The sequence below is a fragment of the Trichechus manatus genome, unplaced genomic scaffold, assembly GCF_000243295.1.
Source record: "Trichechus manatus latirostris isolate Lorelei unplaced genomic scaffold, TriManLat1.0 scaffold00155, whole genome shotgun sequence".
Taxonomy (NCBI): domain Eukaryota; kingdom Metazoa; phylum Chordata; class Mammalia; order Sirenia; family Trichechidae; genus Trichechus; species Trichechus manatus.
This window is the reverse complement of record NW_004444091.1, coordinates 1790372-1817562: the sequence shown is the minus strand read 5'-3', so window position 1 is coordinate 1817562 and position 27191 is coordinate 1790372. Positions and strand designations below refer to the sequence as shown.

Sequence of the window (27191 nt, the reverse complement as noted above, 5' to 3'; positions counted from 1 at the left end):
TAGTAGGATGGCTGAAAGACAGGTGTGATTCAAGGATTGCAGAAACAAGGAGTGTTGGAAACTAGACAGCTAAATGTCATATTACTTTTTTTAAAAGACAAAGAAACTAGACTTTGCCAACAACAGACTGCAGGCAGCACCGTATGCTGGAAAAGCAAGGTCTTTGGAATCAAATAACTTAGATCCTAGCTTTGCCACTTACTGTCCTGGTGACCCTGAGTAACTAACTTCTCCCTGGCTGTTAGTTTCCTCCGCTATAAAATGGAAGATAAAAACATCTGCTTATGAGCTGGAGTCAACTCGACGGCAACGGGTCTGGTTTTTTGGGTTTACGGGATGACTGGGAGGCAATCAGGTAGAATATATCTCAAGCGCAAATAATAAACATCCAATAAATTCGTTCTTTTTCCCCTGATGAGCTTGACACTCATGTCAGACAAGACTGTAGAATAAGCCAATAAAGCTTGTAAACCCCTAAAGACTCAATATGGCTTTATCAACAATAAGCAATATCAGACTCACCTCCTATATTTCTGTCATAGCTTAACTATGTATCTGGGTAAGCGAAAGGTTTATCTAGATTATGAGGTGGGTAATATACCCTCCTCCTTTCCTGTACTTCTCCCAGACCCCCCCCCCCAATTCCAAATCAGTTTGTATCTCTAGATTTATATGGGGAATCAAAATCCTTGTTAGGGAAAAAATTCATATACCATTCATAAAATAGGAGATTCTGACTTAAGTCAACTATTTAGTGAGGCTGGATGGGGAGGGGGGTGCATGAGGAAGGAAACTGAGGCCAAATTACAAGAAAGAGCAGTGAAGATTCTGAGAAACACTCCATCCTACAGGAAGAGACAGAATACACTAGGATTTGCTAACAGAGACTGGAGGCTGGAATACGAATCAAAGTCTGGGCAAAGCATGGTGATTATCACTTGAATCTGTTCTGAAACAAACCTGGCAGTATGTGAAAATATCGGGCAGAAAAGGCTTAGCGTAAAATTAAAAGCACTCTTCTCCTCAGGTTAGGCACTAAATTAATGGATAGTGATATTTACAAAGACATGCATAAAAATAAACAATTTCAAAATTTTTGCTTGTGTAACTCCTAAAGTAATTCTGGAAAGCAATGGATTCCCCTTATACATATTTAAGCTGGCATCTAAAACTTTTCATCATAACTTTGAATAGCTGTAAAGAATATATTAATAATTTCTGGCTTACTGTACATACTGACACTTTAAACAGAACTGTTATATCATTCTTAAATCTATTCAGTAGAATCTAAACAGTATAGTAATTGATACCTATTATCATCCATTTAAAAAAAAATGCTTCTTTTAACAACTGGAAATTTTACAGTTTGCTATACCACTTCCCCCAATTCTTTAAAGTCTTTCTAAAATATATGCCAACTTGAGTGAAGGGTGAGACAAATTAAAATATATATATATATATATATATATATATATATATATATATATATGACAAAAATTCCATAATAATGCTATCACCAAAAATTTTCAAATGATATAGCAATTTGGTTAAAGGAAAAAATTGAAAACCACTGGATAATGCAAACATGTTTGATAACGACTCTCCCCAAAGCGATACTTATATTTCAAATTGTAACATTGTTTGGAAATATTTCAGGTTTTTGTTTTGAAAAGTGACTGTGAAAAGGGAAGACAAAAAGAGAAGTTGCCTGAGAAGTTCTGGTCACAGGCAGAACAGTATTTAGCAACAGGACCCATGGAAGTTTAGGATGTTTAAAGGGATTTCCTTAAAACTATGCATGTGTTTCAGTTATCATTAGAGAGTCTGTGTGTACCCGAAGACATGTGTAATCCAGTTTAACGACTTTTCATTTCAATTAGATAATCAATATAGTAAGGCGCCTTGGTGGCACAATGGTTAAAATGCTGGGCTACTAACCAAAAGGTCGGCAGTTCGAACTCACCGGTGATTCTCCGCGAGAAAATCCTGGCAATCTGCTCCCATAAAAAACACAGCCTAGGAAACCTATGGGGCAGTTCTACTCTGTCATATAGGGTTGCTAGGTGTTGGACCTCCACTCATCTGACAGTTTGTCATACCGTGGTGGCTTATATGTTGCTGAGATGCTGGAAGCTATTCCACCAGTATTTCAAATACCAGCGGGATCACCAAGCAGACAGGTTTCAGTAGAGCTTCCAGACTAAGACCAGTAAGACGGACCTAGCGGTCTACTGCTAAAACCTGGCCAGTGAAAGCCTTACGAACAGCAGCGGAATACCGGCTGATATAGTGCTGAAGATGTACCCTTCAGGCTGGAAGGCACTTAAAATATGACTAGGGAAGAGCTGCCTCCTCAGAGTCGTCCTTAATGATGTGGATGGAGTCAAGCTTTTGGACCTTCACTTACTGAAGTGGCATGACTCAAAATGAGAAGAAACAGTTGCAAATATCCATTAATAATTGGAATGTGGAATGTACGAAGTATGAATCTAGGAAAACTGTAAGTCATCAAAAATGAAATGGAATGCATAAAGATAGAAATTATATGCATTAGTGAGCTGAAATGGACTTGTACTGGTGATTCTGAATCAGACAATCATATGGTCTACTCTGCCAGGAATGACAGAGGAGTGGTGTGAAATTCATCATCAAAAAGAATATTTCAAGATCTATCCTGAAGTACAATGCCGTCAATGACAGGATAATATTCATATGGCCACAAGGAAGACCAGTTAATAAGACTACTATTCAAATTTATACACCAACCACTAACGCTAAAGATGAAGAAATTGAAGGTTTCTACCACCTTCTGAAGTCTGAAGTTGATCAAACATGCAAATCAGGATGCATTGATAATTACTGGTGATTTGGAATGTGAAACTCAAAAACAAAGAAGAAGGAATAGTAGTTGGAAAATATGGCCTTGGTGATAGAAATGATGCCAGAGATCACATAATAGAACTTTGCAAGACCAATGATTTCATTGCAAATACCTTTTATCAACATAAATGGCAACTATACAAGTGGACCTCGCTGGCTGGAATACACAGGAATCAAATAGACTACATCTGTGGAAAGAGACGATGGAGAAGGTCAATCTCATTAGTCAGAACAAGGTCAGGGGCCGCCTGGAACAGACCACCAATAGCTCATATGCAAGTTCAAGTAGAAGCTGAAGAAAATTAAAACAAGTCTACAAGGGCCAAAGTAGGACCTTGAGTATATCCTACCTGAATTTAGGGACCATCTCAAGGACAGATTTGACGAACTGAACACCAATGACCAAAGACCAGATGAGTTGTGGGATGACATAAAGGACATCATACAGGAAGAAAGCAAAAGGTTAGTAAAAAGACAGGAAAGAAAGAAAAGACCAAAATGGATATCAGAAGAGACTCTTGAAAGTCGAGTAGCTAAAGTAAAAGGAAGAAATGAAGTAAAAGAGCTGAACAGAAGGTTTCAAAGGGCAGTTCGAGAAGATAAAGTAAATTTTATAACGTAATGTGGGTGTTAACGCTGAACAATGCCAAGAAATTTGGAAGACAGCTACCTGGCCAACCGAGTGGGGGATATCCACACTTGTACCCATTCCAAAAACAGGTGATCCAACAAAATGTGGAAATTACTGAACATATCATTATTATCACATACAAGTAAAATTACATACAAGTAAAATTTTGCTGAGGGTAATTCAAAAATAGTTGTAGCAGTACATTGACAGGGAACTGCCAGAAATTCAGGCCAGATTCAGAAGAGGATGTAGAATGAGAAATATCACTGCTGATGTCAGACAGATCATGGCTGAAAGCAGAAAATACCACAAAGATGTTTACCTGTTTTTTATTAACTATGCAAAGGCATTTGACTGTGTGGATCATAACAAACTATGGATAACACTGCAAAGAATGGGAATTCCAGAATATTTAATCGTGTTCATGAGGAATCTGTACACAGACCATGAGAGGCAGGCATTTGAAAAGAACAACAGAATACTGAGTGGTTTAAAATCAGGAAAGGTGTGCATCCCGGTTATATCCTTTCACCATACTTATTCAATCTGTATGCTGAGCAAATTATCTGAGAAGCTGGACTATATGAAGAAAAACGTGGCATCAGGATGGAAGGAAGACTCATTAACAACCTGCGATATGCAGATGAAACAACCTTGCTTATTGAAAGTGAAGAGGACTTGAAGCAGTTACTGATGAAGATCAAAGACTACGGCCTTCAGTACAGATTACACCTCAACATAAAGAAAATCCTCACAAATGGACCAATAAGCAATATCAGATAAATGGAGAAAAGATTTAACTTGTCATTAATTTCATTTTACTTAGATCCACAATCAATGCTCATAGAAGCAACAGTCAAGAAATCAAACAACACATTACACTGGGAAAAACTGCTGCAAAAAAGACCTCTTTAAAGTGTTAAAAAGCAAAGATGTCACTTGAAGGACTAAGGTGCACCTGACCCAAGCCATGGTATTTTCCATTGCCTCATATGCATGGACAATGAATAAGGAAGGCAGAAGAAGAACTGATGCCTTTGAATTATGGTGACAGTGAAGAATATCTGTCTTGGAAGAAGTACAGCCAGAATACTTTAGAAGCGAAGATGGCGAGACTTCATCTCTCGTACTTTGCACGTTATCAGGAGGAACCAGTCCCTGAAGAAGGGTATCATGGTTGGTAAAGTAGAGGGTCAATGAAAAAGTGGATGACCTTCAATGAGATGGACTGACACAGTGGCTACAACAACGGACTCAAACATAACAATTGTGAGGATGGCGCAGGACCAACCAGTGTTTCATTCTGCTGTACACAGGGTCACTGAGAGTCGGAAATGACTCAACGGCACCTAACAACATTTATTGTGTGTCAATACTGTTCAACTCTTTATGATATCTCATTTAATCCTTAGAAGAACTCCTTTATGGATGAGAAAACAACTTAGACGAGTAAAGCTTCTTGCCAATGTTTCACGGACAGTAAAAGGTGGCATATGGACTTAAACACGGATTCTCAAGCTTAACAATTAAAACTATATTGCTTTGAGATGCATCTAGTTTAGGGGGCCTGCAGGGTACTGGTTATTACAGCTGAGCTCAGAGCTCTCGCCATATCGTTTTCTTCAATACGTTTATAAATGATTTAAAAATGTATAAAAATGTGCTTGATAAATATGCAAATGGAATTAACTGGAAGTAACTAAATTAGTGTCCCAAAATATCCTGCCAAATCAGAGCAAAGGAATAAATTCTTTCTTTTTTTTTCAGTTTTTCAAAAATTTTATTGTGTTTTAGGTGAAAGTTTACGGCACGAATTAGTTTTTCATTCAAAAATTTATACACAAATTGTTTTGTGACATTGATTGCCATCCTGGCAATGTGTCAACACTTTCTTCCTTTCCCTCGCTTTCTACTCTGGGTTCTCTGTGTCAATCTCCGTGTCCAGTTTTCCTGTCCCTTCCTGCCTTCTTGTGTTTGGTTTTGGGCAGGTGTTGCCCACTTGCTCTTGTATACTTGATTGAACTAAGAAGCACGTTCCTTACATGTGTTACCATCTGTTTCATATGCCTGTCTAATCTTTGGCTGAAAGGTGGACTTCAGGAGTGGCTTCAGTTCTGAGCTGGCAGGGTGTCTGGGAGCCATAGTCTCAGGGGTTCCTCCAGTCTCTGTCAGACCAGTAACTCTGGTCTATTTTGGTGAATCTGAATTTTGCTCTACATTTTTCTCTCGCTCTCTCTGTGACCCTCGATTGTGATCCCTCTCAGAGCGGTCGGTGGTGGTAGCCCGGCACCATCTAGTTCTTCTGGGCTCAGGCTAGTGGAAGCTATGGTTTATGTGGCCCATTAGTCCTCTGGACTAATATTTTCCTTGCTCTTTGGTTTTCTTCATTCTCCTTTGCTCCAGACAGGATGGGAGCAATACATGTATCTTAGATGGCCGCTCGCAAGCTTTAAAGACCCTAGAGGCTATTCACCAAAGTAGGATGTACAGCATTTTCTTTATGAACTATGTTATGCCAATTGACCTAGATGTCCCGAGACCATGGTCCCCATGGACTAATTCTTATACGATGAAATTTAACAAAGATAAGTGACAATTATATAACAAAACTCCTTTTACTCTTATTTACAGGTATATGCTATATAATGTGTTTAGACAACGTCCAAATGCATGTATGTCCGTGGTCCTATAAGGTTATAATAGAGTTCAGAAATTCCGACTGGAGAATGGGACATAGCAAACATACTTTGCTAAGTGCTGTAGATCTTGTCTCTCACTAGCTCTCAGGATCTTGTGACAGCCCTGGCCCTGGGCGGTAGGGGCAGGGGGTCCTGCTGCCCAATCTTGACTGCCTGTCCCACTGTGCTTGCCTCAGGCAGGGACTGCACAGATGCTGCCGGAGCCACTGAGTGGCATGCCCTGCTAGGCAGGTGCCCTGCTCAGCCAGGGATCCCTGTGCATCCTGGCTGGACCCAAGACTCCAGCTCCTCCCATGGTGGTGGCTGCTGAGTGGTCCAGGCTGTGGCAGTATCCGGAGGAGGAGCAGGAAAGGTGGCTGGGGAAGGAGGCAGAGGAAGGGTGGATGGGGCTGGAAGATTTTTAAAGCCCATTGAGGGAGGAGGGAAGGAAGGCAGGGAGGAAGGAAGGGAAGGGAACCAGTGGTGCGCCCGCAGGCGGCTGGCTGGACAGCGAGTGTCTGCTGCTGTGGGGGCCAGCCGTGGCTCTCTGAGATCAGGCAGCAACCATGCAGGACTGGCAGTGGTGGAGCCAAAGTTTTTGCACAGTCCCTCAGTGGAACAGCAGCGGTGCAGGTCTTCGGCCCGCCCAGCGACCATCCTGCAAGCCTCTCTCGTGTATATAGTATGTTGTTCGCACAACATCCAAATCACATGATGTCCTATTTCAGAGAATATATCATGGAAGTTAAGCAACGCATACCTGTATTTATTTGTGCCCAGAAACTGGCAGCACTGATGAAGTGTGGAAATGTGGCTCAGTAGTAGAATAAGTGAAAGACAAGGGGATGTTAGCTGACAAAAACTCAGTATGTCTCCAGAATATGAGGTGACTGCCAAACACTTAACATGGGATTTGGCTATACTTAAAAGAGAAAGAGAGAGGGAAAGGGGCTACTTAATCTGTTTTTTTTTTTTTTTTTTTTCCTGGTCAGGCCACACTCAATTCTGCATACTGCACTGAAAAACTAGAGAGTTGTAAAGAACTCTAACACTAATCATATGAGGAAGAGCTGAAGTCACTGTGAACTATTATTTTCATTTGGCAAAGACTAGAGGGTGTGGGGAGGTAAACAAAGACAAAAAACAAAAACAAAACTGTCTGTACATAGTAAAGTGTTATTATATTGAGAGGAATTAGATTGGTCCTCTATGGTCCAAAGATGGAGACAGGAAGATAGATTTGCAGCCACTGAAGAAAAAACTTCCTAAGGGTCAGGTGAGGTCATTACAGATGAAATAGGTAGTCTTAGAGGGAATGGAAAGAGCTTGGCGGTGCAGTGGTGAAGTGCTCGGCTGCTAACTGAAAAGTCAGCAGTTTGAATCCACCAGCTGCTCCACGGGAGACAGATGTGGCAGCCTGTAAGGATTAAAGCCTTGGAAACCCTCTGGGGGCAGTTCTATTCTGCCCTATAGGATTGCAGTGAGCTGGAATCGACTCAACAGCAGCAGGTTACAGGAAGGCAATGAGCTCCTGCCACTAGAGGTGCACGTAGCATGTGGAGAATAGGTGGGTACTCTGTGCGTGGGGCAGGGGCTTACATAGGTGGGGGACACTTCAAGCATTAAATGAGAGGCAGAGACATATAAACTTTAAGGTTTCTATCACTCGTGAGAAATTCCAAGTAATTTTCTAACATAGCTGAGGCTTCAAATTGCTTACCACCAATCTATCTGGAGTTGTTCTTCAAAACCACTGGAAGGATCCCTTGGGGCAAAATTATTATACATAATTTCTATATAGATTTTTGATGGTTAGGTTTGTAACCCAGAGCCATCTGGATGTTCATGAACTCCTATCACTGATCCTGATTCCTTTACTGCTGCTGTTAAAACAGCTCCATTAACGTGTCCTAATAAGTTGTCTCAGAGTGACAATCACCTTAGTCTTTTCAATAAACTTTATAATCCAGAAATAAGTGTGATGGTATCATTTTTGCAGTCATGGCAACACAGAAACAGAACTAATTTAAAATGTTCTTAAAAGTAAAATAATCTGGAACGTCAACTGCCATAATCGTATTACTTAAAGTAAGAGCTAAACTTGCTCCAATACATTTGCTCACATGAACAAACAGCAATGTGCAAATCAGCACATTTGTCCTAGGGAAAATCCATGTTTTTTCTTATGTTGCCCCTCTCTTCTTTGTGGGTCCCAAATTAGATCTTACCTTGCACTGAAAATCAGATCCTTCATATTTCATACACCCAGAAGCTAACGTGGTTTCTCCCTGGTCATCTTCTTCTATGATGGCAAAACAATGTCCATTAGTTCTAGAAGGAAAAAAAAGCACAATTTTACATCAGAAAGTACTAGTTAAGTCTGAGTTTGAATACAACCATGTGTTCTGAATTAAGAATTGTATTTATGTGAAAATTTACTGGGAAAACCAAGTAGGTTTTAAGGTAAATGAAAGCTGGTCAGGCCAATGTGAACCCTATGTCAGAAGGAAATGGATTTCTAATAAACAAAGCCTCCAAATATGATTAAGTAACTTTTCTTTGCTAATCAGTCACGTGATCACAGAAAGCTGATGGATAAAATTTTATAAATTATATGATCTTAATGTGTTAAATATATACTTAAAAATAACTGTCTCTCCTCCCTAAGATTTCAACTATTCATATACCATACCAAAAACAAAACAAAACCTGTTGCCGTCGAGTCGATTACGACTCATTGTGACCCTACAGGACAGAGGAGAACTGTCTCCTAGGGTTTCCAAGGAACGGCTGATGGATTCAAACTGCTGACCTTTTGGTTAGCAGCCAAGCTCTTAACCACTGTGCCACCAGAGCTACATTCATACACTACGTTGTTGTTGTTGCTGGGTGCTGTCGAGTTGGTTCCGACACATAGTGACCCTATGTACCACAGAACAAAATACTGCCTGGTCCTGCGCCATGCTCACAATCATTGTTAGGCTTGAGCCCACTGTTGCAGCCACTGTGTCAATTCGCCTTGTTGAGGGTCTTCCTCTTTTTCACTGACCCTCTACTTTACCAAGCATGATGTCCTTCCCCAGGGACTGATTCATCCTGACAACACGTCCGAAGTACAGAAGATGTAGTCTAGCCATCCTTGCTACTAAGGAGCATTCTGGTTGTACTTCTTCCAAGACAGATTTGTTCATTCTTTTGGCAGTCATGGTATATTCAATATTCTTTGCCAACACCACAATTCAAAGGCATCAATTCTTCTTCGGTTTTCATTATTCACTATTCAGCTTTTGCGCGCATATGACGCAACTGAAAATACCATGGCTTGGGTCAGGCGCACCTTAGTCTTCAAGGTGACATCTTTGCTTTTCAACACTTTAAAGAGGTCTTTTGCAGCTGATCTGCCCAATGCAATGCATCTTTTGATTTCTTGACTGCTGATTCCATGGGTGTTGATTGTGGATCCCAGTAAAATGAAATCCTTGACAACTTCAATATTTTCTCTGTTTATCATGATGTTGCTTATTGGTCCAGTTGTGAGGATTTTTGTTTTCTTTATGTTGAGGTATAATCCATACTGAAGGCTGTGGTCTTTGATCTTCATCAGTGAGTGTTTCAAGTCCTCTTCACTTTCAGCAAGCAAAGTTGTATCATCTGCATAATGCAGGTTGTTAATGAATCTTCCTCCAATCCTGATGCCCTGTTCTTCTTCATACAGTCCAGCTTCTCAGATTATTTGCTCTGCATACAGATTGAACAGGTATGGTGAAAGGACACAACGCTGACACACACCTTTCCTGACTTTGAACCACGCAGTATCCCCTAGCTCTGTCCGAACAACTGCCTCTTGATCTATGTACAGGTTCCTCATGAGCACAATCAAGTGGTCTGGAATTCCAGTTCTCCACAATGTTATCCATAATTTGTTATGATCCACACAGTCGAATGCCTTTCCATAGTCAATAAAACACAGGTAAATATCTTTCTGGTATCCTCTGCTTTTAGCCAGGATCCATCTGACATCAGCAATGATATCCCTGGTTCCATGTCCTCTTCTAAACCTGGCCTGAATTTCTGGCAGTTCCCTGTCGATATACTGCTGCAGCTGCTTTTGAATGATCTTCAGCAAAATTTTACCTGTGTGTGATATTAATGATATTGTTCGATAATTTCCACATTTGGTTGGATCACCTTTCTTGGGAATAGGCATGAATGTGGATCTCTTCCAGTCAGTTGGCCAGGTAGCTGTCTTCCGAATTTCTTGGCATAGATGAGTAAGCATTTCCAGTACTGCATCTGTTTGCTGAAACATCTCAATTGATATTCCGTAAGTTCCTGGAGACTTGTTTTTCGCCAATGTCTTCAGCACAGCTTGGACTTCCTCCTTCAGTACCACTGGTTCCTGATCATATGCTACCTCTTGAAATGGTTGAGCGTCAACCAATTCTTTTTGGTATATGACTCTGTATTCCTTCCATCTTCTTTTGATGCCTCCTGCATCATTTAATATTTTCCCCATAGAATCCTTCACTATTGCAACTCAAGGCTTGAATTTTTTCTTCAGTTCTTTCAGCTTGAGAAATGCCAAGCATGTTTCTCCCTTTTGGTTTTCTATCTCCAACTCTTTGAAAGTATCATTATAATAATTTACTTTGTCTTCTCAAGCCACCCTTTGAAATCTCTGTTGAGTTCTTTTACTTCATCATTTCTTCCTTTTGCTTTAGCTAGCAGACGTTCAAGAACAAGTTTCAGAGTCTTTTCTGACATCCACTTTGGTCTTTTCTTTCTTTCCTGTCTTTTTAATGACCTCTTGCTTTCTTCACGTATGATGTCCTTCCACAACTCATCTGGTCTATGGTCATTAGTGTTCAATGCGTCAAATCTATTCTTGAGATGGTCTCTAAATGCAGGTGCGATATACTCAAGGTCGTACTTTAGCTCTTGTGGACTTGTTCTAATTTTCTTCAGTTTCAACTTGAACTTGCATATGTGCAACTGATGATCTGTTCCATCGTCAGCCCCTGGCCTTGTTCTGACTGATGATATTGAGCTTTTCCATCATCTCTTTCCACAAATGTAGTCAATTTGATTCCTGTGTTTTTCCTCTGGCAAGGTCCATGTGTATAGTACCGTTTATGTTGGTGAAAAAAGGTATTTGCAACGAAGAAGTCGTTGGTCTTGCAAAATTCTACCATGCAATCTCTGGCATCGTTTCCATCACCAAGGCCATGTTTTCCAACTACTGATCCTTCTTTATTTGCAACTTACGCGTTCCAATCACCAGTAATTATCAATGCATCCTGACTGCACGTTTGATCAATTTCAGACTGCAGAAGCTGGTAAAAATCTTCAATTTCTTCATCTTTGGCCTTAGTGGTTGGTGTGTAAATTTGAACAACAGTTGTATTAACTGGCCTTTCTTGTAGGTGTATGGATACTATCCTATCACTGACAGCATTGTACTTCAGGATAGATCTTGAAATGTTCTTTCTGACGATGAATGCAATGCCACTCCTCTTCAAGTTGTTATTCCTGGCATAGTAGACCATATGACTGTCTGATTCAAACTGGCCAATACCAGTCCGTTTCAGCTCACTAATGCCTAGGATATTCATGTTTATGCAGTCCATTTAATTATTGATGATTTCCAATTTTCCTAGATTCATACTTCATACATTCCACATTCCAATTATTAATGGATGTTTGCAACTGTTTCTTCTCATTTTGAGTCATGCCACATCAGCAAATGAAGGTCCCGAAAGCTTGACTCCATCCATGTCATTAATAAGGCTGACTCTACTCTAAGGAAGGAGCTCATCCACAGTTGTCTTTTGTACGCCTTCCAACCTGGGGGGCTCATCTTCCAGCACTGTATCAGACAATGTTCCGCTGCTATTCATAAGATTTTCACTGTCTAATTCTTTTCAGAAGTAGACTGCTGGGTCCTTCTTCCTAGTCTGCCTTAGTCTGGAAGCTCAGCTGAAACCTGTCCACCATGGCTGATCCTGCTGATATCTGGGATAGCTTCCAGCACCACAGCAACAAGCAAGCCCCCACCGTACCACAAGGTATACATGATAAAAATTAAAATGAACTTTTCTGTGAAACATACAAACTCAAGGACAAAGAAAACTGTATTTTAGAAGAACAGACTGACCAACATCCTGAGAGGCATATTTTACTGAAGGTAACGGGGGGAAAAAAAAGAGCAAGAGAGACATAAAGCTTCTGAATCAATTATTTTCAAGAAATTTACGTAAGTATATTTACACATTCAGTTACGATTTTAATGGTTAATAAATCAGTTTAATGGTCAATTGATTTTTGACAAGGGAGCCAAATCCATTCATTGGGGGAAGAAGCAGTCTCTTCAACAAATGGTGCTGGCAGAACTGGATTTCCACATGAGGATAAGGAAGCAAGACCCATACTTCATGGCATACACAAAAACTAATTCAAAATGGGTCAAGGACCTAAATGTTAAATTTAAAACCAGAAAGTTCTCAGAAGAAAATATAGTAGCAAAACTTTGGAACCTAATTTTTTCAATGACAGATTACCAAATGCAACAAGAACGCACGGGTGAAGAAAACAAAATAGATAACTGGGACCTTGTAAAAGTTAAATACTTATGTTCAACCAAAGACTTTATCAAAAGAATAAAGATACAACCTACAGACTGGAAAAAAATCTTTGGGAATGATATAACCAATAAAGGTCTAATAGCTAAAATATACAGAACACTTGGTACAACTTAACAACAAAAAGACAAATAACTCAATGGAAAAACGGGCAAAGGGCATGAACAGACACTTTATGAAAGAGGATATTCAAATGGCCAACAAACATATGAAAAGATATTCAATGTCATTAGCCATCAGAGAGATGCAAATCAAAACCACAATGAGATACCACTTCACTTCCACTAGGATGGCCAAGATTAAAAAAAGAAGAAAAATGGAAAATAACAAGTGTTGGAGGGGATGTGGAGAAACTGAAACCCTCACCCATTGCCAGTGGGAATGCAAAATGGTACAACTGTCGTAGAAAACAATTTGGTGGTTCCTCAGAAAAACTAGATGTAGAGCTACCATATGACCCAGCAATTCCACTCCTAGGTATATACCCTAGGAATCTAATAGCTGTGACACAAACAGACATACACACACCTGTGTTTATTGCAGCACTATTCACAATAACGAAAAGATGAAAAAACAACCTAACTGCCCATTGAAACGATGAATGGATAAGTAAAATGTAGTGCATACATACAATGAACTACTCAGTGACCAAGAAAATGAGTTCGCCAAACATGTTACAATGTGGATGAACCTTGAGGGGATTATGTTGAGCGAAATAAGTCATCACAAAAAACAAATATTGTACGTTCTCACTTTTATGAAATAACATAAATAGGCAAATATACAGAAACTAATGTTCATCAGTGATTGGGGGGAGGGTGGGGAGGAAGAGGGAGAAGTACTCCTTAGGTAGTACCACTTCTTGTTCACAGCAGTGGGAAAGGTGGCACCAAATGCGAGTGAAGTTTGCACAGCATGACCAGTGTAACTAATGTCAACAAACTGTACACAGAGAAAAGGCAAATGCTAAGTTGTGTTCGGTTTTGCAACAATAACAACAATCAAAAAAGGGGGAGGGTGGCTACAGGTGCTGATACTAATTAGACATAACCAATCATCTCATGAGATTGGTTCTTTTGGGTTGGGGTTTAGGGCCATGGTCTCGTGGGGGCAATCCAGTCAATTGGCATACTATAGCTCCTGAAGCTTATGTTCTACCTACCAGTATTGTAAGTAGTATCTGGGGTCTTAGAAGCTTACGAGCGGCCATCTAAAATACAACTATTGGTCTTTATTTATTTGGAATAAAAGAGAAAGAAAGAAACCCAATCAAGAATCTGAGAAGGAACCACTTAATTGTAAGTATGGTTTGTGAGTTCTGTGTGGCCAGAAGAGAAGTAGAGAGTGCTGTGAGAGGGACAGCGGGTGTCAGGATTGGTAAAAAGGTTGGAGGGAGGAGGAATGTCTGACCTTCACCTCACAGGGATCAGCCTTGGGCTAATCTTGATTCACATTCTCCCTCCTGAAGTTAGACAGATTTGGATGCTGCTACTACTACTATTACCACTACCATTTTACAAGAACTACACGAACCACAGCTTCATCTATCCCGAGACCAGAAGAACTAAATGGTGTCCAGCTACCACTACTGATCATTATGACCAGGGACACAACAGATGGTCCTGGATAGAACGGGAGAAAATTGTAGAACAAAACTCAACTTCTTTTTAAAAAAGGCCAGACCTACTAGATCAGTGGAGATTAGAGGACCCCCGAGGCCACTGCCCTAAGATATTCTTTAAATGCTGAACTGAAACTACTCCCAGAGGTCTTTCAGCTAGAACGTGAAAATCTGGGATATATTTGACTCCTTCTTGTTAAGAATTGGCTTTGTGTTGATTCTTCGAGCTATTCATACAGCAACATAATGGGAAACACAAACCTACAGACAAAACTCCTAGGAAGGCATAAACTGAGCACTGCCCCATAGTCTTCCACTGTCAAGTCAACCACCACCAGAGGACAAATAACAAACCTAAGATGCTACTGACAATCAAATAATTTCAAGATTTTACACGTATAATTTTATGCTTTAAATCAGGTAACCTCCAAAGAACATAAAATTATCAGGACAGTACAAAATATGACATTAATTATTACCTTTTAACAGGTGAGACAATTAATTGATAAGACTGAGCTATTCACAGAAACTTCTGGCTAGTTAAGTAATGTTCCAAAGAATATGAAACAGAATCACATGATTGTATGTAAAAGGACTGAATAGTTAACATAAAATTAAGTAGGAAAATAAAAATGGTTATGTAAATCAGATTTGAACTGTGGGTGAGGGAAGTTCTTATGTTGTAAGAAAAAAAGCATAAAATTACGAAATTAAATATCACAATATCATTCTTATGTACCTGTAAAATATTTCAGTTTGTGAACAAATTGTTATTTTATTTGTTTGGTAATTTCTAACTTTTCTACAATGAGCATCAAAAATTTTATGATAAAAGTTTGTTCAATAAACTCAAAATGTTAGACAAATACTAGATTTTTTTTATCTCCTCTAAAAAAGCTCTATTATACTGTTACTCTAATAAAGTAATTTTAAATCACTTAATAGCAACAAATGTTCCTGTACACAAAATAAGCAGCTTCTTGCTCTTTGGAAAGATACCATATGAAGGGAAAAAAAAAAAAAAGACAGTACAAACAATTGTTAAAATAGCATTAAATGCAACTCTATTCTCGTAACTCTTAAGAATGACTGCATAAAATACTTACATGCATGTGTTATTAATAGCATCATCTGGGCAATGTCCTGAGCAGTAGCACTTTAGAAAAGGCAAGGTATCCTCTGGTGCTAAGGTTACTCCATTTTCTGACTTTTTCTGGTTGGAGTCTGATTTCATTCCTGTACCATGGAGCATATTGTCTAGATTCTGCCCTGTATTCAAATATAAAACTTGTAAATAAACCATTTCTAAAAAGTTAATTCTTTGATTTCAATTTTTAGGGAGAAAAAGTCTCTAAAAGCTTTCTTAACAAATTGTAATATTTTTTACTATAAAAAAATAAATTTCATTCATACGATTAACAGACATTAATAACCTATTCTGCACAGAATTACTATACCAGATATTGTAGGGTATATGGAGACGACCGTGTCACAATCTTCGCTCTAGTGAAACAGAGGTAAGACAAACAAGAATGGCATAAGGTGGAATATGGCCGTGGCTTATAAGAAAGGTATAAAGTGGAGACAGATTTCAGGGAAAACAGAGACTGTTTCCAACTATTAAAATCTAGACAAATTATAATTTTTTTTAATTGATGTAATTAAATGAAGTTTACATTTCAAGTTACTCTCCCATACAGAATTTTTTTTTTTTTTTAACATAAATTGTTATGAGACCCCAACCGCTCACCCCATTCTGCAACAGCACACTTCTCCCCTCCGCCCGATTCCCCGTGAACATTCAACCAGCTCCTAACTCTCTCTGCCTTCCCCTCTAACCTTTGGACAGAAGCTGCCCCTTTGGTCTCTTATATGTACTTGTCTAAGAGGCACATTCTTCACGAGTATCACTTTATGTCCCATAGTCCAGTCCAATCCCTGTCTGGAGAGTTGGCCTCGGAAATTGTTTTAGTTCTGGGGTGATGGAGAGACCAGGGGCCATGCTTTCCGGGGCGCCTCCAGTCTTAGTCAGACCATTAAGTCTGGTCTTCTTACTAGTATTTGAGTTCTGCATCCCATCGTTCTACTGCTCCATCGGGGAGCCTCTGTTGTGTTCCCTGTCAGGACGTTCATTGGTGGTAGCTGGGCACCATCTAGTTCTTCTGGTCTCAGGCTGATGAAGTCTCTGGTTTATGTGGCCCGCTCTGTCTCTTGGGCCAATATTTTCCTTGTGTCTTTGGTGTTCTTTGTTCTCCTTTACTCCAAGTGGTTGGGACCAATTGATGCATCTTAGATGGTGGCTTGCAAGCTTTTAAGACCCCAGACGCCATTCACCAAAGTAGGATGCAGAACATTTTCTTAATAAGGAAAAACTAGACAAATTATAATTCTTAAACTCTTTGGTTCAAAACTTGTAACTAGCTCTTTAAAAAGCCCTTATTTGAGCCTCTATCTCAAATGGAGTTACTAAGCATACTGATATGGGCTTTAATTGCTTAAGTAAGGGAACTGTGAGAGCATGGGGACTAGCCATGTTATCTAGTGCCTTTTATCAAGGTCATTGGTTCAAATCTAGACCATGCTGCCAGAAACTGAAGGTTACTGTAGGGCAGTAGTTAGCTTATGGAAAAGGAACTGTGTTCTTGCATTAGTCTAGCAGCCTCAAATAACAGACACTGTCACATTTAGTACTGAATCTTTCAAGTTGGAAGTAGAACAGAACTTTAACAACTGTTTCAGTAACTCCTTCCTCCATCTGAATCAACTGAAACGGGCTTGGGCATTCTTCGTAGGATTGATCTCAAGGGAACGAAAGGGAAAGCAAAATGGGTATGAAATATTAAGAGAACTGTGGGCGTATTTCAATATAAACATTAAATAACTGGTTCAATTCATAATGTGGACCTGTCTTAAAGTTTAGTCATACCAGTGAGATGAACTATTGAAAAGAGAAAAAAAAAAACACATATACACACACTGATGACTAGGAAAAGAAAACAATGTTAAGTAAGCATTTGGTGATTGAATTTTAATAATCTTCGCTTTCTTAGGCTGAATATTTAGTAAAGGGATTCGCTACTGAATTTATTTACTAACAGAAACAAATACTGGATGCGATAATACTCATCTCCCTCACCATACCCTTTTTAGAAATAAATACTGTAACATAATGGCAAAACTTTATTAATCCTCCTAACTGCTACAATAATTAAAGACCTCATTTATTTTAAGAATCAGTGATTAGAAAAAGCAAACTATATAAAAGACAGAGGGAGAAAAATCCAGAAAGGAAAGAAATCCTCTGGGCCAGAAATGAGGAGACCTGGTGCCATGGATTGAACTGTGTCCCCCCAAAATATCTGTCAACTTGGCTAGGCCATGACTCCCAGTGTTGTGTGATTGTCCACCATTTTGTCATCTGATATGATCTTCCTACCTCTATGATGTTAATGAGACAGGATTAGAGGTAGTAATGTTAATGAGCAGGACTCAGTTTACAAGATTAGGTTGTATCCCGAGTCAATCTCTTTTTGAGATATAAGAGAGAATCAAGCAGAGGGATCGCATGCCACCAAGACTGAAGAACCAGGAGGGGAGCGTGTCCTTTGAGCCCTCAGTCCCTGCACTGAGAAGTTCCTAGACCAGGGGAAGACTGATGACAAGGAGCTTCCTCTAGAGATGACAGAGAGAGAAAGCCTACCCATGGAGCTGATGCTCTGAATTTAGACTTCTAGCTTACTAGACTGTGAAAGAATAAACTTCTGTTTGTTAAAGCCATCCACTTGTGTTATTTCTGTTATAGCAGCACTAGATAACTAAGACACCTGAGTTCTGGCCTATTCTGGTTCTACCCCAGTTTAGCTAGCTGGATGATCCTGGGCAAGCCTTGTCACCTCTCAGGCCTCATTTCCTCAAGAAGGGCATAGGACTAGAGGATGTCTGTGGTCTCTTAACCAGCTTTAAAATCCGCTTTAACTGTGGAGAACGAACGACAAAAAATACTACTCCTCACTTACTATCTTGTTATCCGACACTTCGCATTTACAACAATAAAAAAAAATCTACCATCAGACTATTTTGTGCATTAACAAGGTGGCGCGTGTGGCAGCAACAGCTGTGGAGTATCCCCTCCTCCCTCGAGGAAGGTCTCCGGGCAGCCTCTGGGAAGCTGGGATGCCCTGTGCCCTGTGCCCTCCTGCTGGTCCAGCTGCTGCACAGGTCTGGCCTCCTGATAATGGCCTCTGCCCAAGGCCCTGCAGCTCAAAATTGCTGTGGGATGGGAAGGGAGGAAAGAAAGAGGCATCGGAGAGGGTGGAAGGAAGAAATGTGTGCAAGTTTAATAACATCCCAAAGTGAGCCGAACTGGGCCTGAAGCCTCTGCCCTGGTGGGGCTGGGTGTGCGGCCAGGCTCCCAGCACCCTAGCAGGAAGCCCAAGCCTTAGTGACTCGCCAGGCCTGGAGGGCAGAGCAGGCTCCAGGATTGTGAATACAGGCCTTGCAGCAGTGGGAGTGGAGCCCTGGAGGTGGTTCTGCCAGGGAAGCTCTGATCCATCACAGAAGGAAGGTGAAGTGGTTAAGCCATGGGCCCTAAAGTCACATAGCCCGGCTCTATCCAGCTTTGTCTCCTCCAAGCCCCCTCTGCAGAGGAATAATCCACAACTGTTCTCGTCACAATGACGAGCACATCAGTAAATCTTAGCTGTTATTATTTCTGTGATCATATTTTCTAATTTAAAAAATTGGACAAATGGATGTTCTGAAAACAGAAAAAAAATCCTCCACTTACACATAACACCAAATTTGCATAATAACCTGTCTTTGGAACCTAACCATATTGGTAAGTGAGGAGTAGGTACATATCACATGCAATTGATTCTTAAAAATCTAATGATATGTAGAAAAAGCAGTATAGAGCAGGAGAGTTAACACAGAAATAACAGCAAGAAGCCAAGGAAGGATTCAAGTCCCAGTTATGGCCATAGGTAAGTTACTCTCTGAATCTAAATCTATCTATAAAAAATAGTGATAATAACACCTGCTCAACTAAAATTAGAAGACAGTGTAGATCAAATGAATGTGTAATAACATGCTTTATTAAATATAAAATCCTGTACAAATGAAGATATTACTAATAACAATCATACTAAAAGATCACTGATACCTGGAAAATTCAAAGTTATAGGATGGTAAAAACACATAACTTCCTAGAATACTATTGAGAATTTGAGATAAAAATCTCAATTATAATGATTTCATCTGGTGTTTATCATCTCAAATATTTTTCAATAAAATACTAATTAAAGGCTTTTTATGTGCAGGCAAGGTACTAAATGCTGGAAATACAAAGATGTGTTGAAACTGATGCAGTCCTTGAGAAACCTGGTAGGTGGCAAAGAGGAGGAATAAGCACATAAACAAATAAATACAATACAATGTGAAAAGTGATATGATACAAAGGTATTACGTAAACAGAAAAAGCAGTCAGTAACAAATTCAGCCTGGGGTGTCAAAAACAAAGAAATCCTAGCTACATTTTAAAAACTGTAAGATTTCAATAAACAGAGGAATGGATAAAATGAAACAGAGACAGCAAGAGCCTCTTTGCACTCTCAGCCTAGGTGACAGCATCCATTCCCATGGCTTTAAACACTATCTCTTTGTTGATGGTTCCTAGATTTATTGCTCCAGCATTGACTTGCTTGTTGTTAGGGGCCATCAAGTTGATTTTGACTCATAGCAACTCCATGTGACAGGGCAGAACTGCCCCACAGAGTTTTCTAGGCTGTAATCTTTACAGGAGCTGACTGCCAGGTCTTTCTCCCGCAGAGCCAATAACCTTTTGGTTAGCAACCATGTACTTAACTGTTGTGACATCAGGGCTCCTTGCTGACTTGCTTAGTATCTCAAAACTGCCCAAAATGGAACTTTTCTCCTCAAACCTAATTATCCCAAGCATTCCCCATCCTGGTCAACAGTACCACTTGAGTGCTGCTTTGACTCAACCTCCAAAACACATCCCAACTTTTTATCCAGCACTGGGCAATGGATATAGGTTAATCTAAGGCAATCAGGACAATCCTGTTTCCCAGTTTCCCTTGCAATTAGGTGTGACAAACTATCCAAGTTTGGTTAATAAGACAGAAGATGAAATCTGCTGGCAGAGGAGATGGTTTCATGATATAAGATCCACTTGTGGGTGGTTCCCTATTTTTCTTACCTTGAATGCAGATAATAGCAGCCATTTCTAACCACAGGGAAAAGCCAAGAAAATTACAGAGATGTCAACCATCACACTACTGAATAAAAGTCAGCAACCACCTACTACTTATGTTAAAAATAAATCTCTATTTGTTTCAGTCATTGTTGGTTGAGTAATCAGTTACATAAAGCTAAAATTCATTTCTAAAATTCGTGACCGAGCCAAAAAGAGGTCTAAATGTCCACCAGATGTTAGTATCAGACGACTCATTTTTATTTTCAAACTTGAGTAACTTTATCTCAACGTAAACCACTTAAATCTATTTCATCACATTTGATGCTCACAAAATTCCTGTTATTGTCACAAGGTAAGTGTTATCATTTCTATTTTATGACAAGAAAACCAAAGTACAGAGAAATTTACTTTCCCAAGACATGATTCAAGATAACGCTATAGCTAAGGTCAGAAGTTATTTCTACTCTGTAATCCTTCTTAGTGATATCTAAAAAACAACACTTTTTCTACATTGGTTTTAGTTCTTTCTTTTCTTTAAGAGCAAGTATCTTACCATTGTTTGAAGCAATTGTCAAACTAATGTTTGAAAGGAAATATAAAAAAATTAGCTCCACATGAGAGAAACTGAGTTCTTTTTAAGATTTTTCACTTATATCTATAACCAATCACCAATTTATTACATCTAAGGAGAATCTGTTATAGAACAACTTGAATCGGGGTGGGGGATGAGGATTTTCTATCAGACTGACTCTTAGGACTTATATAGATTTAAATAAAGATTAATGCCAAAACGGAGTTAGGTAGCAAAGATAAACATTACTACTAATTTAACTCCTCATATAAACAAAGCATATTACATTGGATGTTAAAATAAAGACGCTGTATTAAACAAACAAAAGTGGCTTTTGCAAGACAGCTCTGTATGCTGAGCATGATAATAATACGGGTATTATGATAGCTATGGCAAAATACGAAGAAGCTACAGATTTCATTATATTTTTGTGCTTCAAAATGAAATGTCAGAAGATTTAGTTGCTAATCTTGTTTCTTCTTGTAGGTAGATATTAATTCACATCACTGTGAACAAAACATGAAAAGAGCAACCTGTGATGTCATATGCTTAAAAAATTAAAGATATCCAATAAGTTCTATTTAAAGTCATTTTGTAAAACAGTACTATCTTTTCAGTTTAAAATACTATCCTAATTAACCCATACAGGAAACAGCTCATGTGCAAAACACAGTCTATCTGATCCTAAGAGTCATTACAACAACTTCCTGTTGAACACACAACTTCCTGTGAACACACAACAGTAAAATTATAATACTGATTATAAATAAAACTTCTAGTACTCTGTGAGGAAATTTTAGTATTCAGAATATACAAGGGTCATTTATCTTTTTAAAGTCTTTTAGAGGCAATAAAATGATTACTATTTATACTTATCCCTTACCGTATTTTAAAGGAGACAGAAATTTAAAAATGCACCATTATTGAGTACTTATCACCCTGTGTCTTAGCTATTACGCTACGTACTTTATCTTATTTAATGCTCACAATTAGTTGATGTTGCGTACCATAAGGCCTATGTTACATATAAGAATACAGGTTCAGAGAAGCTGGAACTTTACACAAATACTTGAAAACGTTTCTAATCACAGTCAAATTCAAAAATAATTTGCATGTTTTGCTTTTTGCCTCTTAAAAGCTATGCCGTTCAAAACTGTTCAAAAAGGGACATGGGTTAAAACAGCAGTTGCAAGAATGAGTAATTTTTATATGCAGAAGTAAATTACTAACAAAGATGATTAGATTGCTTGAACGAACATCAATTTACCTTGAACATGAAAAATGATGAACAGATAGGCTCCCAATAATCTGATATAAATATACAGCGGAGTCATGGTTCAATTTTTAATGTTTCCTGCAGTCACCTTTAATAACTGGTCCTGTTATTTCACTAATTGAAATGACCTTTAGTCAATGAGATTTTCTTATAAGAGGCCGCAATCACTTGACAATGGCTCCAACTTTACTGCTTTCTCCTGATTCCTAAAAGATAAAAATATTTAAAAAGCAATAAACGTAACAGAATTTTGGAAAGTTTTGGAAAACTAAGAAAAAAAAGTCCAAATATACTTTTAAATACACTTTTAAAGATTAAAGCTATCCTTGTATGAAGAATAAAAAAGGCAGTGCAATTCAAAAGCTGATAAAAAGCAGATAGTATTGACCAGAATTTGAAACATCTGATATAATGTAAAGAATTCATTAATAGGTTGCAACCTCTCCTGACATTAGTGTTAAAAACAAAAAACAAACCTGTTGCCACTGAATCAGTTCTGACTAATGGTGACCCTATGCCAAACAGTTTTTTGGGCTGTAATCTTAGTGGAAGGAGATTGCAAGGCCTTTCTTCCGTGGTATCTCTGCGTGGGTTCGAACCGCCAATCTTTCAGTTAGCAGCTGAACCTTAACTGTTACACCACCAGGGCTCTTTGATCTCAGATTAATCATATCTAAAACAGTAATTCAATCATCTGTTCAGGCTGCTCTAAAGGTAATTAGGTTATTTTATTACCCTCATGAAAATTTTCTTAAATATTAACAATAAAACAGGAAAAGTTGAGTTTGAAACACTGTTATTCATCAATATTGTTTCAAATCCTAGTAGATGTAAAAACAAATTAAAAAAAAAAAACAAATCCTAGTAGATGTGACAAAAATAGCTTGAATCTAATAAACAACTTGGTCTATAAAAAGAAAACAAAGTCTATGTAGAAAAATCACACATATTTAAACGTAGAGTCATTAGAGCAAAAATAAATAGAAACGTATCTTAAATAAAATTATGTGGCACAAATTACTTTCCTAAAACATTGCAAATGTAACTTAAGATAAAATTGAGTTTTTAATATGGATGAGGTGAATTGTAACCTCTACGATTTTGCCAATTATTAATATAGACAATTCTTAATGGCCTCAAAGTAAAACAGTTAAATAGATAACAGAAAAAAAAGGCTAGTTTGTATCAAAACCAAACCAAACCTACTGTCATCAAGTCAATTTTGACTCACGGTAACCCCATGTGTTACAGAGTAGGGTTTTCTTGGGTGTAATCTTTTACAAGGAGCCTTGCTGGTGAGGTGGTTAATAGCTCGGCTGCTAACCAAAAGGCCAGCAGTTCGAGTCCCCCAGTTGTTGCTCAGAAATCCTATGAGGCAGTTCTGCTTTTTCCTATATGGTCACTATGAGTCTGAACTGACTTGAAGGCAAAGGGTTTGGTTTTTGGTTTTGATTAATCTTTTATGAAAGCAGATCACCAGGCCTTTCTTCGACACTGCTGTGAGGGTTCAAACTGCCAGCCTTGGGTTAGCAGTCAAGCGCAAACCGTTTGTACAGCCCAGGAAACTTACTTTGTATTAAGGTGAGTACAATTCTGATCCCCTCAACCCCTCCATCCAATTGGTTCAGGCATTTTGATTGTACTGATCTCAGCATAAACTATGCACTCCTAAATAAAACATTTGGTTTATTTACAACGTAATTACTCCTGGTGTGATGTGACTCCTACCATAAATAAGTCGAGCTTTCTATTTTATCTGCCTAAGAATTTTTCACTTTAATTCTCCAAAGGTACTTACAATATTGACCAAAATAAGTGTCATGGTTTGAATTATGTCCCCCCAAAAATGTGTGTATCAATTTGGCTAGGCCATGATTCCGGGTTCTGTGTGATTTTCCTGTATGTTGTAAACCTGCCTCTGTGATGTTAATGAGGGAGGATGGGTGGCAGTTGTGTTAGTAAGGCCCCACCTGATCTACAACACTGGATTGTGTCCTGAGGCAATCTCTTGAGATATAAAAGACAGAAGTGAGCAGTGAGACAGGCGGCCTCATACCATCAAGAAAGCAGTGCCAGGAGCAGAGCGCGTCCTTTGGACTGGGGTCCCTGCGCTGAGAAGCTCCTAGTCCGGGGGAACACTGATGAGAAGGCAGAGAGAGAGAGAGACAGAGAGACAGAGAGATAAAGAGACAGAGAGACAGAGAGAGACAGAGACAGAGAGAGAAAGCCTTGCCCTGGGGCTGACACCCTGAATTTGGACTTTTAGCCTACTTTACTGTGAGGAAATAAATTTCTCTTTGTTAAAGCCATCCACTTGTGGTATTTCTGTTGTAGCAGCACTGGATGACTAAGACAATAAGCTTTACAGTGAGGTGTCATTTGTGTTCATGGCTTAATTCTAAACTCCCTGCAATTCCTTACTTCTCTACTATAAAATTAGACTGTTTCCCACCACATAATGCTGACAGAATAAGAAAAAAAGTCTAAAACATAATTATACAACATCATTTGCAATGTGACTTACCATTTCTTGGGAAAACTCACTTCTTGAAATTATACAATTGTGATTCTAGGGATAATTATTAGCTTTCAAATTTAAGAGAAGTTTCCACTGTATTTCCAACTCTGATCTCTGTCCTTATTTCTATTTGTCTATTACATCTCTCTGAGAAGCCCTGGTTGCACCGTGGTTAAACGCTCGGCTGCCAATTGAAAGGTTGTCAGTTTGAATCCACCCGCTGCTCCACAAGAGAACGATGTGGCAGTCAGCTTCCTTAAAGATTACAGCCTTGGAAACCCAATGGGGCACTTCTACTCTCTCCTATAGGGTCGCCATGAGTCGGAAATGACTCAACAGCAATGGACTTGTCTTTTGGTTCATTAAATCTCTCTAGTAGGATAACATTCAGTCTGTCTAAATCAAACTCGGCATCTTCCCTTCCTGTCTTCCTATATTTCCTACCAGTTAAAAGAGCGGTCACTGAGCCAAAAATCCTGGCATCATTTCTGATCCCCTTAGTAGCTCTCACCTCCTCTCCATATTTTCACTTATTCATTCATTCACTTATTCACCAACAACATTAGTGAGTACATACTAGGTACCAGAGCAAAGCGCTACAAAGACAGAGTTTCTGCTTCAAGGAGCTCTCAGTTTAGGTGGGAAACAAACTGCTGTGTCACTGTTTCTTCATCAATGTATTTAAAATGAACATGTGCCCTTGTCTCATTAGAGCCACAACCGAGGCATCCTGGAGAGCAGTCTAAGCATCTGTCACACCCATAGTCCTTTTTAGAGGAAAATATTAAGTGTGATTCCTTCCACATACAGACCCACCACTCTGCTATTCCTGATGGCACAAGTTCAATTCCTAGATCTGCCTTAAATAAGTAGCCTGAACTTTCTGGATTACAGTTTCACAGCTGTAACATTGTAATTATATTATTAACCCTGTTATTTTGAGGACTGAATGAGATAACAGCTAATACATATTCACCTCTATGTGCCCGCACCATTGTAAGTGCTTTGCATATATTAATATTGTCTCGAATACTCAAATTCTTTTTAAGAGAGGTGAAATTATTATTTACAGTTTTACAGATGAGGAAACTGAGGCAAGTAGAGGTTAAGGAATTTATCAAAGGTCACACAGCTGGTAAATGGCAGGGTTATAATTCAAATTGAGAAGCTCGACTCCAGAGGCCATGTTGTTAACTACTACCCTATAATCCCCTGCTGGATGTTTTATATACATTACATAACATAAAACATATGTTATAATGTACTTAAGGGTTGATATGACTCGGACTTGACTCCATGGCAACGGGTTTTTCTTTTTTTTTAAACAGGATACATACTCAATAAAAGTTTCTCTTCTCATATATGTTTATAACATACTTGCCAACCTGACATAGGAAGCAACAGCTGCTAACCATGATAGTTACATCTGCCAGAAATTTTAATAAACTAAAAAATCTGTGATAGCTTGCTGGAGAATAATCACTAGCCAAGGGAAAGCTAAAGGCAAAATAGCTTCATCTGCATAAATTGTAATCCTTAGATTACAATTAATCTTTGAGGTTTTAGCGGACTACAAGCTCGATACACACCAGCACCGACAATTGCTTAGACATGAATGCAATCCTATCAAGCATTAACACAAACACAGTCCTCACACCAAAGAAGGTAAACATCTCAATTTATTCCAGGTCTCTTAAGCACTTCAGAGAATGATCAGAATGTGAAGGACCTAGAAACTTACTACATTCAAGATGCAACTGAAAGAAGCACTGACAGTGTTCAAGGAACATAACTGTAATGTGCCCTTATCAAGAACACGACAGACAAAACAGGAAGGGAGACTGTATTAATTAAATGATTTAAAAGATTCCTTCCAACTCTAAAGGTCTGTGTCAACAGTGTTGTTGCCATTGCCACTTACTCCCTACATATTTATTTTCTAACCTTTTTTTTTAATTGTACTTTAGATGAAGGTTTACAGAACAAATAGTTTCTCATTAAACAGTCAGTACGCATATTGTTTTATGACACTGGTTAACAACCCCACGACATGTCAACACTCTCCCTTCTCGACCTCTGAGGACCTTATTTTGGTGAAAATATACGCAGCCAAAGTTATACCATTTCAAAAGTTTCTACATGTACAATTCAGTGACATCGATTA

General features: G+C 38.9%; 1 protein-coding gene across 11 annotated transcripts in view; it reads right to left on the bottom strand.

The window, feature by feature from the left end:
- Window positions 1-27191, bottom strand: part of BMPR1A (bone morphogenetic protein receptor type 1A) — a 212499-nt gene that overhangs the window by 28374 nt on the left and 156934 nt on the right. For all 11 annotated transcript variants that reach the window (XM_023740422.1, XM_023740424.1, XM_023740421.1 and 8 more), the window contains 3 exons: window positions 22501-22715; window positions 15555-15717; window positions 8418-8520 (listed from right to left, as the gene is read on the bottom strand). In XM_023740422.1, coding sequence (XP_023596190.1) covers window positions 8418-8520; window positions 15555-15717; window positions 22501-22567 — 333 coding nt within the window. In that variant the 5' untranslated portion in view covers window positions 22568-22715. The remainder of the gene's footprint in view (window positions 1-8417; window positions 8521-15554; window positions 15718-22500; window positions 22716-27191) is intronic.